A 19,110-nucleotide genomic window follows, 5' to 3' on the forward strand; every position below is an offset into this window, starting at 1 on the left:
ATGTGCAGTTTTACCGAGTTTTGACCTGATCGCACCGCAGCGAAAAAACTTAGTGTGCGATCAGGTCGGAATGATCCCTATTATCTCTATGCTGATTATACTCAAATCTACCTTTCCTCCTCTCATCTCTTCCCCCACTCGCCTCACTTGTATCTCCAACTGTCTCTCTGCTATCTCTTCTTGGATTTCCCAGCACTTTCTTAAACTTAACATATCAAAGACTAAGCTGATCATCTTCTCAATCTCACCTCCCACCATTTAATTATCTACTGATGGGACTACTATCTCCTCTAGCTCCCAAGTGCGCTGTCCTGGAATAATCCTTGACTCCTCCCTCTCCTTTAAACCACACATTCAGCACCTTTCACAATCCTGCTGTTTTCTTCTCAAAAATATTTCCAGGGTCAGACCCTTTCACATCCAGGATGCTACTAAGACCATTATCCACTCACTGGTCATCTCCAGACTGGACTACTGTAATCTCCTATGTGGCATCCCTGACAAATACCTCTCTCCACTCCAATCTATCCTCAATGCTGCAGCCCTGCTCATCTTCCTCACCAAATGTAATATGTCCACCCCCCTCTTCTACAAGCCTTTCACTGGCTTCCCTTTCAGAATCCAATTCAAGCTTGTCACACTCACAAAGCCCTCACCCACTCCTCTCCCAATTAACATCTCTGACCTTATCTCCTTTTACACTCCCATCCATCCGCTTTGCTCCGCTAATGCACGCTGCCTCTCCTGCCCACTGATTACCTCCTTCCTCCAAGATTTTGTACGTGCTGCTCCCTTTCTCTGAAATTCTCTACCTCTCCCCATCAGACTCTCCACCTCTCTGCAAAACTTCAAACAGGCACTTCTTCACCAAACCCACTGTAATCTCTATCCTAATCCTCTGTTCCATGATCACTGTCTACTCCATCTGTGTAGCCCCTGTCTGTCTGCCCCTCCCCTTTAAAATATAAGATCTCAAGAACAGGGCCCAGCTGATACAGGTATGTTTATGTACCCTGTACTTGTACTAAATTGTCTTCAACTGTAAATCACTGGTTTCCTTATTTGTTTATGTACTCTGCAATTGGGCTCTATGGATCTCTTGTGGTGCCATGTAAATAAAGGATAATAATGTGCCCCCATAGCAACTATTGTGTGATGATGCACTACACAATATCAGCGATACGCAGTTTTGTGAGGCATGGATTGGATCAGTAGTTGTGGGGTATGCTGATCCTTGTAGTGCCATGTTGGAGGATCTTTGGGGCCTCCAGGTAAGTTAGCGCACAATTTAGAAATACATAAACATATAACCCAAAGTAGGTGTTATTATCGTATAGTGTTGTACAACGAAACAGAGATGCCTTAAGCTGGGTATACATTTGTCCAGTCCTCGGCAGATCTGACTCCAGATCTGACTGTTTATATACAATCCTACTGCAGACCTGCTTGCAGATTCTGCATCCAATCAATCCATGGCTACACACTTGTTACATTTTTCAGCAGACCTCCAATCTGTGTCTGCGGAAATAATCTGCTGAAAAAATAAATTTGGCTGTGGGGTAAGGGTGGATTTATTAATCATAGTGTGGTGGGAGAAGGGGAGGAATTTATTATTAATAATAATAATAATGGTGAAAAGAGGGGAGGTTGAGGATATTAACTGGTGTGAATGTTGTTTCCGATACTAAACAATTAAATAAATAGTGGAGTCTCCCCAAAAACTCAATAACCAGTCCTAGACCCCTCAGCCTGATCTGGGAATGGAAATTAGGGTGAAAACCAGCATGGGGTTCCGCCTATTTTCCAAATACCAGCACCAGGCTGAACCAGCCAGGGGAATAATTCCATACATGTTAATATTTTACAGGTAGCCTACAGGTCCCAGCAAGGCAACCCCAACATGCTGGCACTTGGAGATAAATAAGTGCAAGAATGTCTGGACACCTGTAATCCACCTGTATAGAAAATTTTTAAATAAAGACATAACCGCTAATGTGGTATTAATTTATTGTACAGCACCTTCACCTGGGGTGACAGCCTTTAAGCTCTGTTGCATTTGCACTGCCTCCCCAGTGACTGCGGCATTTTCTACTTTGATTTTCATCTGGCGGAGTGGTGGCCTGTAAGCTCTTTAGCTGGCCGCTGCCTTCTCAGGGCTTGCAGCGGTGTCTTCTGTCTTCACCTGGGGGGCGGCAGCCTGTAAGCTCCTTTTCATGGCTGCAGTCTCCCCAGTGCTTGCTGCAGCGTTTTCAATTTCCACCTGGATTGTGGTGGCCTGTAAGCTCTTTTGCATGGCCACCGCCCTCCAGGACTTCCTCAGCGTCTTCTGTCTTCAGGAGCTCTTCCTTGCTCCTCCTCCGTCATCAGACTGACAGCTGCTGCCTCGCACTGGCTAATATTAACTGGCACAAGGGGCAGGATGATGATGCGGCTTGCCATGGCCATCTTGAATTAAAAAATTGGTGCTGCCTTAGCATGCCCACTGCCGAACTCTGCAGATAAACTCTCTGGTCCTGTCACCATGCCCGCAGCCGTGTTCCACAGCAGCGGCAGACAGTGCCGGGATCCCACACCGGTGCCACACTGATAGTGTGCAGTGCTACTGGGACCGGAGATTGGTTGTCCGCTTTGGTCTCAGCAGCCTACACACTTGTATATCGGTCGGCGGTTGAGTTTCCAGGTTTTTAAGTATGTTTACAAAACCAGGAGACCCAACAGACGACTAGGATTGGGTTAAGGGGTTAGTGATGGAGGGTACACACTTGTCCAATGTCGGACAAACCAGTCATTGGGAGTTGGATCTCCCCAGGATTGGACAAGTGTGTACCCAGCTTTAGTGTGGCTAATACCATATGCCTGCAAATGTATATAACTGAGATCTCTGCATTTCTATTATTATATAAAATGTAAATCTCTGTTACTAGTCTGTTGCAGTATGCTGGGGGAATTTGGTTAGTTTTCGCTTGACAATGCTATATCACCCTGAGCTAAGGTAAAATTAAATTTTCCATAGATGGGGGGAGGGCACATATAAAATCTACTGCTGGATTTCATATCCAAATGGATATCTTATTTTTACCCTTTTCATACAGAAATGTGTGAAAATCTCGGCATTTGAGTGCCGGGGAGTTTTGCCGGTCCTTGCCTGGACCCCTTTCACACAGACAAGTAAATTGCTGTGTCAAGAATTTCTACCCGGCAATTTGCAGATCAACACGGGTATTTCTTCTGTGTGAAAGGGTCAACCCCGGGTCAAAATTCCCGGGTCTCCGATCCTGGTAGATTCCTGAGTTGAAGTCCCGGGAATTTCATCCCGGGTTGACCTCTCACACAGAAAAAGGACCCGTGGTAATTGGGAAATTACCGGGTAGAACTGCTTTCCCCGGTAATTTGACTTTCTGTCTGAAAAGGGTATTATCTGAATTTAGTATTTTTATATGTTACTTTGTATTGGATATGTTGATACTGTTTCCATTAATATATGTCACTTTATGTCCCTTTAATTTTTTTTTTTTATCCATTGTTTCACTTGTTGAGGGTATGTTTTAGAATATATGTAAGGTATCTGATTCAGAGGGGTAGTTATCAAAGCTTGGAGAGAGATAAAATTGTGAGGATAAAGTGAGTTATTCAGGTTTGTTAGCAAACCAAAAAAGTTAACAATTGGGCAAAACCATGTTGCACTGCAGGCGGGGCAGATGTAACATGTGCAGAGAGATTTAGATTTGGGAGGGTTGTATTGTTTCTGTGCATGGTAAATACTGGCTGCTTAATTTCTCCACTGTAATTTAGATTTCAGTTTGAACACACCCCACCCAAATCTAAATCTCTCTGCACATGTTACATCTGCCCTCCTGCAGTGCAACATGGTTTTGCGAAATTGCTAACTTCTTTTTGTTTGCTAACAAACCTGAATAAGGCCCAAAGTACCAACCAATCAGCTCCTGTCATTTTTTAAACACAGCTGCAACATGCATGTCATAAGCTGATTGGCTGATACTTTATCTCTCACAATTGTATCTTTCTCTGAGCTTTGATAAATACCCTTTAAATGACAATCGGTTCACACAAGGTTCGTGTTGAGAAAGAAATGCAATTCTTCTATCAGATTTAGCACAGACACATTGAAACAGGACATATGGGAGAACTGGTGTCTAGGTGAATTATGTAAGTACAGATGTGCCAGATGCGTGCGCGCGCCCCATTCACTAGAATGGGATTGTCTCTGTGCGCTCCCAGCGTGACTAGGCGGACGGATCGCCTAGTCACGCCGGGAGCGCTCATATGCGATGGTGCGGCTCCATCTGTATCTATATAAATGATGTAGAATGAGTAGTTTCACCAACTCCATTTGGACCAAACACGTGTACATTACGAAATAGCATTTTTGATTGTGCATGCAAAACACTAATATAGTTTAATTTACTGAACCTACCCACTCCTGTAAGTCAGATGCCACAGTAGTCATCCAAGTTCTAGTTATATAGTCCTTTGCCAAAGGCATTTTCTATTGGATTCTAGAGGACACAGAGTAATACGAAGTAATAAATAAAATGTTTTGAGGATTTCTGTCTGTGGAAACAGGTGGGAAAATGAACTAACTTGTGCATGATTAAAGGAACCATTGCTAATGTCTGCTTATTTTACACTTGAAAATGGTATTTGTTACTTTGTATTATTACTCTGTGTCCTCTAGAATCACATAGAAATGATCCACCCTTACCTACAATCTAAGTATTATTATAATTTCTTTGTGTAGTGCCACCATATTACGAAGTGCTGTACAGAGAGTATTTGTCATTCACATCAGTAAATGCTCCACTGGACCTTATCCCTCATACACCAACCCACACTTTGGTCCATTTTGGCCAAGAGCCAATTGACCTGCTAATATGTTTTTGGAATGTGGTAGGAAATGGGAGCAGCAGGAGAAAACACACACAAACACAGGGAGAATCCACGCAGAAAGATTCTGGTTGGGAATTGAACTAAATCTGTGCTGCGCGAAAACAAGGAAACAATACTAACCACTGTGCTACAATATATACTTTTTTTTTAATTGCAATGCTTGCAAAACTACACTTTACAAAACTGATATGAATTCATAGTACTTGTACATACTTAAGGCTGCATTCTTTTACAAACACACACAGTTGTGCACACTTGCACGTGTTCATAGTAGGGCACTGCTCACAAGGCTTTTCTCTGACGTCCTAAGTGGATGCTGGGACTCCGTAAGGACCATGGGGAATAGCGGCTCCGCAGGAGACTGGGCACAACTAAAGAAAGCTTTAGGACTACCTGGTGTGCACTGGCTCCTCCCTCTATGACCCTCCTCCAGACCTCAGTTAGAATTTTGTGCCCGGCTGAGCTGGATGCACACTAGGGGCTCTCCTGAGCTCCTAGAAAAAGAAAGTTTATTTTAGGTTTTTTATTTTCAGTGAGATCTGCTGGCAACAGACTCACTGCTACGAGGGACTAAGGGGAGAGAAGCGAACCTACCTGCTTGCAGCTAGCTTGGGCTTCTAAGGCTACTGGACACCATTAGCTCCAGAGGGATCGAACACAGGGCCCGACCTCGATCGTCCGTTCCCGGAGCCGCGCCGCCGTCCCCCTTACAGAGCTAGAAGCAAGAAGAGTCCTGGAAATCGGCGGCAGAAGACTTCGGTCTTCAAACAAGGTAGCGCACAGCACTGCAGCTGTGCGCCATTGCTTCCCATGCACACCTCACACTCCGGTCACTGATGGGTGCAGGGCGCTGGGGGGGGGGCGCCCTGGGCTGCAATATTAAGTACCTTGGCTGGCAAAAAAACACATAATATAGTCATAGAGACTATATATGTGTAAAATACCCCTGCCAGATATACATAGAAAAAAAGCGGGAGAAGTCCGCCGAAAAAGGGGCGGGGCTATCTCCCTCAGCACACTGGCGCCATTTTCCCTCACAGCTCCGCTGGAAGGATCGCTCCCAGGCTCTCCCCTGCAGTTTCCAGACTACATAGGGTAAAAAAGAGGGGGGGGGGGCACTAAATTTAGGCGCAATATTGTGTATACAAGCAGCTATTGGGAAAAATCACTCAGTTATAGTGTTAATCCCTGTGTTATATAGCGCTGTTGGTGTGTGCTGGCATACTCTCTCTCTGTCTTCCCAAAGGGCTTTGTGGGGTCCTGTCCTCAGTCAGAGCATTCCCTGTGTGTGTGCGGTGTGTCGGTACGGCTGTGTCGACATGTTTGATGAGGAGGCTTATGTGGAGGCGGAGCAAGTGCCGATAAATGTGATGTCACCCCCTGCGGGGCCGACACCTGAGTGGATGGACTTGTGGAAGGAATTACGTGAACGTGTCAACTCCTTACATAAAAGGTTTGACGACATATCAGATGTGGGACAGCCGGCTTCTCAGCTTGTGCCTGCCCAGCTGTCTCAAAAGCCATCAGGGGCTCTAAAACGCCCGCTACCTCAGATGGCAGACACAGATGTCGACACGGATACTGAATCCAGTGTCGACGACGATGAGACAAATGTACATTCCAATAGGGCCACACGTTACATGATTGAGGCAATGAAAAATGTGTTGCACATTTCTGATATTACCCCAGGAACCACAAAAAAGGGTATTATGTTTGGGGAGAAAAAACTACCAGTGGTTTTTCCCCCATCTGAGGAATTAAATGAGGTGTGTGAAGAAGCGTGGGCTTCCCCCGATAAGAAACTGGTAATTTCTAAAAGGTTACTAATGGCGTACCCTTTCCCGCCAGAGGATAGGTCACGTTGGGAAACATCCCCTAGGGTGGATAAAGCGCTCACACGTCTGTCAAAAAAGGTGGCACTACCGTCTCCGGACACGGCCGCCCTAAAGGAGCCTGCTGATAGGAAGTAGGAGGCTATCCTGAAGTCTGTATATACACACTCAGGTATTATACTGAGACCAGCTATTGCTTCAGCATGGATGTGCAGTGCTGCAGCTGCGTGGTCAGATTCCCTGTCGGAAAATATTGATACCCTAGACAGGGACACTATATTGCTATCCATAGAGCATATAAAAGACGCAGTCTTCTACATGAGAGATGCACAGAGGGATATTTGCCGGCTGGCATCTAAAATAAGTGCAATGTCCATTTCTGCCAGGAGAGGATTATGGACTCGGCAGTGGACGGGTGATGCAGATTCTAAAAGGCGCATGGAAGTTTTGCCTTATAAGGGTGAGGAGTTGTTCGGGGATGGTCTCTCGGACCTCGTTTCCACAGCAACAGCTGGGAAGTCAGCATTTTTACCCCATGTTCCCTCACAGCCAAAGAAAGCACCGTATTATCAGGTACAGTCCTTTCGGCCCCATAAAGGCAAGCGGGTTAAAGGCGCGTCCTTTCTGCCCAGAGGCAGAGGTAGAGGGAAAAAGCTGCAGCATACAGCCAGTTCCCAGGAGCAAAAGTCCTCCCCCGCTTCCTCAAAGTCCACCGCATGACGCTGGGGCTCCACAGGCGGAGCCAGGTACGGTGGGGGCCCGTCTCAAAAACTTCAGCAATCAGTGGGCTCGCTCACGGGTGGATCCCTGGATCCTTCAAGTAGTATCTCAGGGGTACAAGCTGGAATTCGAGACGTCTCCCCCCCGCCGTTTCCTCAAATCTGCCTTGCCAACAACTCCCTCAGGCAGGGAGGCAGTGCTAGAGGCAATTCACAAGCTGTATTCCCAGCAGGTGATAGTCAAGGTGCCCCTCCTTCAACAAGGACGGGGTTACTATTCCACAATGTTTGTGGTACCGAAACCGGACGGTTCGGTGAGACCCATTTTAAATTTGAAATCCTTGAACACATATATAAAAAAATTCAAGTTCAAGATGGAATCGCTCAGGGCGGTTATTTCAAGCCTGGACGAGGGGGATTACATGGTATCACTGGACATCAAGGATGCTTACCTGCATGTCCCCATTTACCATCATCACCAGGAGTACCTCAGATTTGTGGTACAGGATTGTCATTACCAATTCCAGACGTTGCCGTTTGGTCTGTCCACGGCACCGAGGGTATTTACCAAGGTAATGGCCGAAATGATGATACTCCTTCGAAAAAAGGGAGTTTTAATTATCCCGTACTTGGACGATCTACTGATAAAGGCGAGGTCCAGGGAGCAGTTGTTGGTCGGGGTAGCACTATCTCGGGAGGTGCTACAACAGCACGGTTGGATTCTAAATATTCCAAAGTCACAGCTGGTCCCTACGACACGTCTACTGTTCCTGGGGATGGTTCTGGACACAGAACAGAAAAAAGTGTTTCTCCCGGAGGAGAAAGCCAAAGAGCTGTCATCTCTAGTCAGAGGCTTCCTGAAACCAAAACAGGTGTCGGTGCATCACTGCACGCGAGTCCTGGGAAAAATGGTAGCTTCCTACGAAGCAATTCCATTCGGCAGGTTCCATGCAAGGACTTTTCAGTGGGACCTGTTGGACAAGTGGTCCGGATCTCATCTTCAGATGCATCGGCTGATAACCCTGTCTCCAAGGACCAGGGTGTCCCTGCTGTGGTGGCTGCAAAGTGCTCATCTTCAAGAGGGCCGCAGATTCGGCATACAGGACTGGGTCCTGGTGACCACGGATGCCAGCCTTCGAGGCTGGGGGGCAGTCACACAGGGAAAAAACTTCCAAGGACTATGGTCAAGTCAGGAGACTTCCCTACACATAAATATTCTGGAACTGGGGGCCATTTACAATGCCCTAAGTCAGGCAAAACCCCTGCTTCAAAACCAGCCGGTAGTGATCCAGTCAGACAACATCACGGCAGTCGCCCATGTAAACCGACAGGGCGGCACAAGAAGCAGGACGGCGATGGCAGAAGCCACAAGGATTCTCTGATGGGCGGAAAATCACGTGTTAGCACTGTCAGCAGTGTTCATTCCGGGAGTGGACAACTGGGAAGCAGACTTCCTCAGCAGGCACGACCTCCACCCAGGAGAGTGGGGACTTCATCCAGAAGTCTTCCAACTGATTGTAAACCGTTGGGAAAGGCCACAGGTCGACATGATGGCGTCCCGCCTAAACAAAAAGCTAGAAAGATATTGCTCCAGGTCAAGAGACCCTCAGGCGATAGCTGTGGACGCTCTAGTGACACCGTGGGTGTACCGGTCGGTTTATGTGTTCCCTCCTCTTCCTCTCATACCCAAGGTACTGAGGATAATAAGGAGAAGAGGAGTAAGAACTATACTCATTGTTCCGGATTGGCCAAGAAGAGCTTGGTACCCGGAACTTCAAGAAATGATCTCAGAGGACCCATGGCCTCTGCCGCTCAGACAGGACCTGCTGCAGCAGGGGCCCTGTCTGTTCCAAGACTTACCGCGGCTGCGTTTGACTGCATGGCGGTTGAACACCGGATTCTGAAGGAAAAGGGCATTCCGGAGGAAGTCATTCCTACGCTGATTAAAGCTAGGAAAGAAGTGACCGCAAACCATTATCACCGCATTTGGCGAAATTATGTTGCGTGGTGTGAGGCCAGGAAGGCCCCAACGGAGGAATTTCAGCTGGGCCGTTTTCTGCACTTCCTACAGTCAGGGGTGACTATGGGCCTAAAATTGGGTTCCATTAAGGTCCAGATTTCGGCTCTATCGATTTTCTTCCAGAGAGAACTGGCTTCTGTACCTGAAGTTCAGACTTTTGTTAAGGGAGTGCTGCATATTCAGCCCCCTTTTGTGCCTCCAGTGGCACCTTGGGATCTCAACGTGGTGTTGGATTTCTTAAAGTCACATTGGTTTGAGCCACTTAAAACCGTGGCATTAAAATATCTCACGTGGAAAGTGGTCATGCTGTTGGCCTTGGCTTCGGCCAGGCGTGTGTCAGAATTGGCGGCTTTGTCATGTAAAAGCCCTTATCTGATTTTCCATATGGATAGGGCAGAATTGAGGACTCGTCCCCAGTTTCTCCCTAAGGTGGTATCAGCCTTTCATTTGAACCAACCTATCGTGGTGCCTGCGGCTACTAAAGACTTGGAGGCTTCCAAGTTGTTGGGCGTAGTCAGGGCCCTGAAAATTTGTGTTTCCAGGACAGCTAATGTCAGGAAAACTGACTCGTTGTTTATCCTGTATGCACCCAACAAGCTGGGTGCTCCTGCTTCAAAGCAGACTACTGCTCGCTGGATCTGTAGTACGATTCAGCTTGCACATTCTGCGGCTGGACTGCCGCATCCTAAATCAGTGAAAGCCCATTCCACGAGGAAGGTGGGCTCTTCTTGGGCGGCTGCCCGAGGGGTCTCGGCTCTACAACTTTGCCGAGCAGCTACTTGGTCGGGGTCAAACACATTTGCTAAATTCTACAAGTTTGATACCCTGGATGAGGAGGACCTAGAGTTTGCCCATTCGGTGCTGCAGAGTCATCCGCACTCTCCCGCCCGTTTGGGAGCTTTGGTATAATCCCCATGGTCCTTACGGAGTCCCAGCATCCACTTAGGACGTCAGAGAAAATAAGATTTTACTCACCGGTAAATCTATTTCTCGTAGTCCGTAGTGGATGCTGGGCGCCCATCCCAAGTGCGGATTGTCTGCAATACTTGTATATAGTTATTGTTTAACTAAAGGGTTATTGTTGAGCCATCTGTTGAGAGGCTCAGTTATTGTTCATACTGTTAACTGGGTATAGTATCACGAGTTATACGGTGTGATTGGTGTGGCTGGTATGAGTCTTACCCGGGATTCAAAATCCTTCCTTATTGTGTCAGCTCTTCCGGGCACAGTATCCTAACTGAGGTCTGGAGGAGGGTCATAGAGGGAGGAGCCAGTGCACACCAGGTAGTCCTAAAGCTTTCTTTAGTTGTGCCCAGTCTCCTGCGGAGCCGCTATTCCCCATGGTCCTTACGGAGTCCCAGCATCCACTACGGACTACGAGAAATAGATTTACCGGTGAGTAAAATCTTATTTTTACGTTCCCCGACCCATGACGAATATCGGAACATTTTCAAATGTAATGCTAATAACATGCTTACACTACTGTATAATAGACAGTACATGTATTAAAGTATCTAATGCATTTAAAGTATAGATGTGCCCTCTTACATCCCTGCTGCAGTCGCGCTAAACAGCCTTTGAAGTCATACCATGCCCTGGCGGGATTCTATAGCGCCAAGTGTCTTTTGCCGCATAAAATGCATCATAGACACAATGTATTGCAATAGGACGCACAATCAGATTTTGCTGATTAAAATGATATGCAGCATGCCTATATTCTTTCTGTGTATAATAGCAACTCTGTCTCCATCCGAAAAACAGTTTTTTCAGAAAAACACTGTAGCATAGCATTTTGTATACAAATACAGTCACACACAGAATATAGGCATGCTGCATATAATTTTATTTAGCAGAAGCTTCTCCTGCGTCCTATTACATTACATTGTGACTATGAGGTGTATTCAATGAGAGTCGGAAGTTGCCGTCTTGTCGGAATGACGGCAGCTTCTGACTGATTGAGGTCGGAAAGGGTTCCGACCTATTCCAGAAGACTGTGGGAATACACGTGGATCGACAGCTTCAGCTATTGAATACGGCCCTACGATGCATTTTTGTGTGTGTGGGGGGACGCTCAGCACTACCGAGTCACACGGCACTCACACTTTATGTGTAACGCAACTTGTAGCACATGGAGCAAAGTTGTAAGAGGACACATCTGTAAGAAGCTTGAGAGACACATTTTTCTTGCCACTACACGTAGATGCCATTGTAATATAGTAATATATTTATGTACTGTATTGTGTGATTCCAACAATAAAATAGCACCCGTCTTTGACAACCTTCTGTTGAGCGTGTCAGGTCGAAAAAATGGAACATACTGTAGATATAATTGAAAACCAACAAGTTAGCGGAAGTACAAAAAGCAGGCCCTTGCTGTATCCATATAGATAGGATTTCATACAATTGGCAGACATTCAGTGCAACAAATCTATACCCAGACACACACAATTGCACAAATATATATATATATATACACATATAAATATATATATACTGTGTATATGTGTATATATATATATATATATATATACACGCAATAAATAGAACAAAAAAACTTGCTTGTACACTAATATATAGTGCTAGACATAGTTCAGTTAAAAAAAATAATGTGTAGTGAAAGGTATTTCACTTAAAGAAGGGGTCCATTTACTCAGCCTCAGAGAGAGATAGAGATAAAGTACCAACATAGACCCCTAACGCCAACATTTTAGGCAGAGTTAAATAAACTATGCCAGCTGTGTTGTTATTGATCTATGGCATTCTCTCCCTAAGTGGCGTCTATCATTTGTGTGTGTTTTGGTTTGCTGTCACAAAAATGTCGGAGCTTGAATTAGAGCAATGAATCGACATTACATTTTTTGTTAAACTTGGCGAGAGTGGAAAAAGAGCTGTTAGTCAAGTTTTTGGGGATAATGCTATGAAGAAAATTGTAGTTTACAAGTTGGTGAAACGTTTTTCTGAGGGAAATTAAAGTGTCACTGACGAAGAGAGATCAGGACGACCAGGAATGAGCAGAACTGAAGACAACATTGCAAAAGTTTAACAATTTGTGCATGAAAATTGTCGGCTGACTGTCAGGAGTATAGCAGAGCAAGTGAACATTGACAAACAGTCAACCAACTTTACTATTTGAAAGTACTGAAAAAGCTGTGTGAAAAAGTTAGATGGAAACGACCCAAACTTTAGGCCAACAACTCATGAATCTTGCATCATGGTCAATGCATCTGCTCACATGGCACTTGAGGTTTTTTTTTAGCTAATAAACAAATAAATGTTAGAACACACTCCGTATTCACCGGATCTAGCCCCCAGTGACTTTTTCCTTTTTCCAAAGAGAATGGTAATATTGAAAGGAAGGCATTTTGATGACGTTCATAATATCAGGAGTAGTACGATGGCAGCTCTGAAGGCCATTACACAAAACCACTTCCAAAATTGTATTGAAGGATGGACTGATACCCATTTTCCACTAGAAGTCTTGGGTCTGACCCGGGATTTGGAACTCGGTTCCAAGTCAGGTCAGACCCGAGACGGACCCCTTTTCCACAATGGTGCCGAACCGGGAATATCCCGGGCCGGCGCCGTTTACATTGCACCCGGGTGCAGTGTCTTCTGGCCGGCACTTGGAGATTACGTCATCTCCAAGCGCCGGGAAAACTAGCAGAACGGGACCCTCGGGGCATGGCCTTGGTCCCGTTAGGCCACGCCCACAATGCGATGCTGCCCACTGTCACACTGGGGGCAAGCCCAGCACTCTGGAAGCTGCTGGGCTGCTCCCAGCCAGCGCTGCTGTCTGCAGACAGCAGCGCTGTCCCCCCCCAACCTCCCGACCGCTCGGGGTCACTGCAGTCAGGGAGGAATGGGCTCTTAACATGCTGTAAACGGGTCCCGGGTCGGATGACCCGGGTAACCCGTTTACACTACACCCTTACCCGGGTCATTCCCGGGTCCAACCCAGGTAGCTACCCGGGTAGGATTGCCGGGTCATTTGACCCGGGTTTTTTCAGAGGGAGCCGTTTCCACTACCAAAAAACCCATGCTTTTTGAGCTAGTGGAAAAGGGGTATGAGTTCTGGCATCACTGCATAGCTTCCAAAGGGAAGTACTTTTAAGGTGACCACAGTGATATTCAGCTATGAGGTATGTAGTACTTTTACCGCAATGAGTTCACAAACTTAATTGTCAGACAATATTGTACAGGTTACTCAGTGGCTAGTTTTCGGTGATGCGCCCCTGTCTTGCTAAGCAGTTGTGTTGTTCTTTCATGAATGTTTTAATCCACAGAAGAATGTATTTTTGAATAACTTATTTAACTCCATACAAAACAATATTGTAAGTTGTGGGTGGAGTCATCTTCAAAGTATTTGTATTAGAAACTAGTTCTTGCAATTTTAGAAGGGAATCTCAAGTTTCTTACAGTTTTAGAGGGTCATTTATTGGCAAATTCAACTGGATTTACTGCTTTCTCTAAATCAGGGGTGGGGAACCTCAGGCCCGCAAGCCGTATAAGGCCCGCAGAGCCACTTGATCCGGCCCGGACAGGCTCACCTAACCAAGGAAGATGCCGGGCACCCGCTGAGATTTTGTTACTAGCAGGTGCCCAGCTTCTTCCCCTCAGCAGCAGCTGGATGCAGGAGCTCACTCCTGAGCTCCGGCTTACGGCTCTGGCAGTGTGCGTGTGCGGCTGTGTGGTGCTATGGGAGAGATGTCATGACGTCTCTTCCATAGTTCTGAGGAGTGGGCGGCTAGGCGGATGGCAACGGTCCGGGAGCGGGGCTGGTGAGTATTGTGTTTTTTTGTCTTCTTTAATGTGTATGTGTAGGCGTCGCTAGTAGAGGGCATATCTAATGGGGCATAACAAGTGACTGGGGGCATATCTAATGGGGCATAACAAGTGACTGGGGGCATATGTACTGGGGCATAACAACTGACTGGGGGTATATCTACTGGGGGCATAACTACTGATTGATGGCATAACTACTGGGAGCAGGCTAATTTTTACGTTGATAATTTTTGTATGGCCCCCAAAGGATTTTTATAAATATCCAAATGGCCCTTGGTAGAAAAAAGGTTCCCCACCCCTGCTCTAAATGCTGTGTTGTTCTGCATGGTAGGTAATATTGGTGTTTCATATGAAAAACTCATGTTAGGACTGCTACTACTTAAGTGGTATATAGTGAAGCACACAGATTTCACTCTGCTGCTGTTGTAACCAATAAGACATAAGAAAATGGTTTGCACCAGAGCCAGCAAATCCTGCTTACATAAGGACATCTGTATTGCATATTGTTGCCACCTGCCACTACGTTGAACTAAATTAAGAGGAAATCACTAATAAAAAAAATCCAAACATGTTTTATTGTCCAACAGATTGATGAACTGCCGGAAGGAGCTGTGAAACCACCAGCAAACAAATTTCCAATCTTCTTTTTTGGAACCCATGAGACGTAAGTTTTTCCAGATTTCTAATGAGTAAAACATGGGGTTATGCCATAGGTTCTGAAATTACAGAAACCAGCGTGATTTGACACAAAATGACACTATATTAATAAATCCTATTTGAATCCTCATTAATGTTTCAATATAATGTAAATATATAATTTCTCTGACGTCCTAGTGGATGCTGGGAACTCCGTAAGGACCATGGGGAATAGCGGGCTCCGAAGGAGACTGGGCACATCTAAGAAAGAATTAGGACTACCTGGTGTGCACTGGCTCCTCCCTCTATGCCCCTCCTCCAGACCTCAGTTAGAATTCTGTGCCCGGCCGAGCTGGTTGCACACTAGGGGCTCTCCTGAGCTCCTAGAAAAGAAAGTATATATTTAGGTTTTTTATTTTCAGTGAGATCTGCTGGCAACAGACTCACTGCTACGTGGGACTTAGGGGAGAGAAGCGAACCTACCTGCTTGCAGCTAGCTTGGGCTTCTAGGCTACTGGACACCATTAGCTCCAGAGGGATCGAACACAGGCCCAGCCTCGGTCGTCCGGTCCCGGATCCGCGCTGATGTCCCCCTTGCAGAGCCAGAAGCAAGAAGAACGTCCAGGAAATCGGCGGCTGAAGACTCCGGTCTTCATTAAGGTAGCGCACAGCACTGCAGCTGTGCGCCATTGCTCCCCATGCACACCACACACTCCGGTCACTGATGGGTGCAGGGCGCTGGGGGGGGCGCCCTGGGCTGCAATAAGAGTACCTTATATTGGCATAAAACACATAATATAGTCAGTAAGACTATATATGTGTAAAATCCCCTGCCAAAAATATCCTTACAAAAGCGGGAGAAGTCCGCCGAGAAGGGGGCGGGGCTATCTCCCTCAGCACACTGGCGCCATTTCCTCTCACAGCTCCGCTGGAGGGACGTTCCCCAGGCTCTCCCCTGCAGTTTCCAGGCTCAATAGGGTGAAAAAGAGAGGGGGGGCACTAAATATAGGCGAAAACTGTATATTTATAGCAGCTATAGGGGAAAAAATCACTGTGTGTAGTGTGAATCCCTGCATTATATAGCGCTCTGGTGTGTGCTGGCATACTCTCTCTCTGTCTCCCCAAAGGACTTTGTGGGGTCCTGTCCTCAGTCAGAGCATTCCCTGTGTGTGTGTGTGTGTCGGTACGGCTGTGTCGACATGATTGATGAGGAAGATTATATGGAGGCGGAGCAGGTGCCGATAAGTGTGATGTCACCCCCTGCGGGGTCGACACCAGAGTGGGTGGATATGTGGAAGGTATTAACCGACAGTGTCAACTCCTTTACATAAAAGGCTAGATGACGTACAGCAGTGGGACAGCCGGCTTCTCAGCTCGTGCCTGCCCAGGCGTCTCAAAAGCCATCAGGGGCTCAAAAACGCCACTACCTCAGATGGCAGACTCAGATGTCGACACGGAGTCTGACTCCAGTGTAGACGACGATGAGACAAATGTAAAATCCACAAGGGCCATCCGTTGTATGATTACGGCAATGAAAAATGTGTTGCACATTTCTGACATTAACCCAGTTACCACAAAAAAGGGTATTATAGTTGGGGAGAAAAAGCATCCAGTGGTTCTTCCCCCATCAGATGAATTGAATAAAGTGTGTGAAGAAGGTTCCCCCGATGAGAAAATAGTAATTTCTAAAAAATTACTGATGGCATACCCTGTCCCGCCAAAGGACAGGTTACGTTGGGAGACGTCCCCTAGGGTGGAGAAGGCGCTCACACGCTTGGCAAAAAAGGTGACACTGCCGTCTCAGGATACGGCCGCCTTAAAGGAGCCTGCTGATAAAAAGCAGGAAGCTATCCTGAAGTCTGTATATACACACTCAGGTATTATACTGAGACCTGCAATTGCTTCAGTGTGTAGTGCTGCAGCAGCTTGGTCCGATACCCTGTCAGATAATATGGATACTAGACAGGGATACTATTTTGCTAACCATAGAGCATTTTAAAGACGTGGTCTTATATATGAGAGATGCACAGAGGGATATTTGCCGGCTGGCATCTAAAATTAATGCAATGTCCATTTCTGCCAGAAGAGTATTATGGACTCGGCAGTGGACAGGTGATGCTGATTCTAAAAGGCACATGGAGGTTTTGCCTTATAAGAGTGAGGAATTGTTTGGGGAGGGTCTCTCGGACCTAGTATCCACAGCAACAGCTGGGAAGTCGACATTTTTACCTCAGGTTTCCTCACAGCCTAAGAAAGGACCGTATTATCAGGTACAGTCCTTTCGGCCACAAAAAGACAAGCGGGTCAGAGGCGCTTCCTTTCTGCCCAGAGGCAGGGGAAGGGTGATAAAGCTGCACCAGACAGCCAGTTCCCTGGAACCAAAATTCTCCCCCGTTTCCTCTAAAGTCCACCGCATGACGCTGGGGCTCCACAGGCGGAGCCAGGTGCGGTGGGGGTGCGTCTCCGGAACTTCAGCGACCAGTGGGTTCGCTCACAGGTAGATCTCTGGGTTCTACAAGTGGTATCTCAGGGATACAAGCTGGAGTTAGAGGCCACTCCCCCTTGCCGTTACCTCAAATCTGCCTTGCCGGCTGCTCCCAAAGAATGGGAGGTAGTACTGGACGCTATTCACAAGCTGTACTTCCAGCAGGTGATAATCAAGGTACCCCCCCCCCCTTCAACGGGGGCGGGGTTACTATTCCACAATGTTGTGGTACCGAAACCAGATGGTTCGGTGAGACCCATCCTAAATTTAAAATTCTTGAACACTTCTATAAGGAAGTTCAAGAGGGAATCGCTCAGGGCGGTTATACAAGCCTGGAAGAGGGTGTCCCCATGTACCCACCTCACCAGGAGTACCTCAGGTTTGTGGTACAGGACTGTCATTACCAATGCCAGACGTTGCCGTTTGGTCTGTCCACGGCACCGAGGGTATTTACCAAGGTAATGGCCAAAATGATGATACTCCTTAGAAAGAAGGGAGTTATAATTATCCCGTACTTGGACGATCTCCTGATAAAGGCGAGGTCCAAGGAGCAGTTGCTAGTCAGCGTAGCACTATCTCAGGAAGTGCTGCATCAGCACGGCTGGATCCTGAATATCCCAAAGTCGCAGCTGATTCCCGCGACGCGTCTGCTGTTCCTGGATATGATTCTGGACAACAGAAGAAGGTTTTTCTCCCGGAGGAGAAGGCCCAGGAATTATCATCTCTGGTCAGGGACCTCCTGCAACCAAAACAGGTGTCGGTGCATCACTGCACGCGAATCCTGGGAAAGATGGTAGCTCTTACGAAGCGTTTCCCTTTGGCAGGTTCCATGCGAGGATCTTCCAGTGGGATCTATTGGACAAGTGGTCCGAATCGCATCTTCAGATGCATCGGTGGATCACCCTGTCACCAAGTGCCAGGGTGTCTCTGCTGTGGTGGCTGCAGAGTGCTCATCTTCGTGAAAGCCGCAGATTCGGCATACAGGACTGGGTCCTGGTGACCACGAATGCAAGCCTCCGAGGGTGGGGGGCAGTCACTCAGGGAAGAAAACGTCCAAGGACAAAAACTTCCTTGCATATAAATATTCTGGAACTACGGGTCATTTACAATGCCCTGAGTAAAACAGAATCCCTGCTTCAAAAACAACCGGTGCTGATTCAGTCAGACAACATCACGGCTGTCGCCCATGTAAATCGACAGGGCGGCACAAGAAGCAGGATGGCAATGGCAGAAGCCACAAGGATTCTTCGATGGGCGGAGAATCACGTGATAGCACTGTCAGCAGTGTTCATTCCGGGAGTGGAAAACTGGGAAGCAGACTTCCTCAGCAGACACAACCTCCACCCGGGTGAGTGGGGACTTCATCCAGAAGTCTTCAAGCTGGTTGTACACCGGTGGGAACGACCACAGGTGGACATGATGGCGTCCCGCCTCAATAAAATGCTAAAAAGATATTGCGCCAGGTCAAGGGACCCTCAGGCGATAGCTGTGGACGCTCTAGTGACACCGTGGGTGTACCAGTCGGTTTTATGTGTTCCCTCCTCTTCCTCTCATACCCAAGGTACTGAGGAGAATAAGAAGGAGAAGAGTAAGAACTATAATCATTGTTCCGGATTGGCCAAGAAGAGCTTGGTACCCAGAACTTCAAGAAATGATCTCAGAGGACCCATGGCCTCTGCCGCTCAGACAGGACCTGCGGCAGCAGGGGCCCTGTCTGTTCCAAGACTT

General features: G+C 47.0%; 1 protein-coding gene across 3 annotated transcripts in view; it reads left to right on the top strand.

The window, feature by feature from the left end:
• Nucleotides 1-19,110, top strand: part of HDGFL3 (HDGF like 3) — a 141,709-nt gene that overhangs the window by 12,845 nt on the left and 109,754 nt on the right. For all 3 annotated transcript variants that reach the window (XM_063925968.1, XM_063925966.1, XM_063925967.1), the window contains exon 2: nucleotides 14,849-14,925. In XM_063925968.1, the coding sequence (XP_063782038.1) occupies nucleotides 14,849-14,925 (77 nt within the window). The remainder of the gene's footprint in view (nucleotides 1-14,848; nucleotides 14,926-19,110) is intronic.

Source organism: Pseudophryne corroboree, chromosome 6 (assembly GCF_028390025.1).
Source record: "Pseudophryne corroboree isolate aPseCor3 chromosome 6, aPseCor3.hap2, whole genome shotgun sequence".
Lineage (NCBI taxonomy): Eukaryota > Metazoa > Chordata > Amphibia > Anura > Myobatrachidae > Pseudophryne > Pseudophryne corroboree.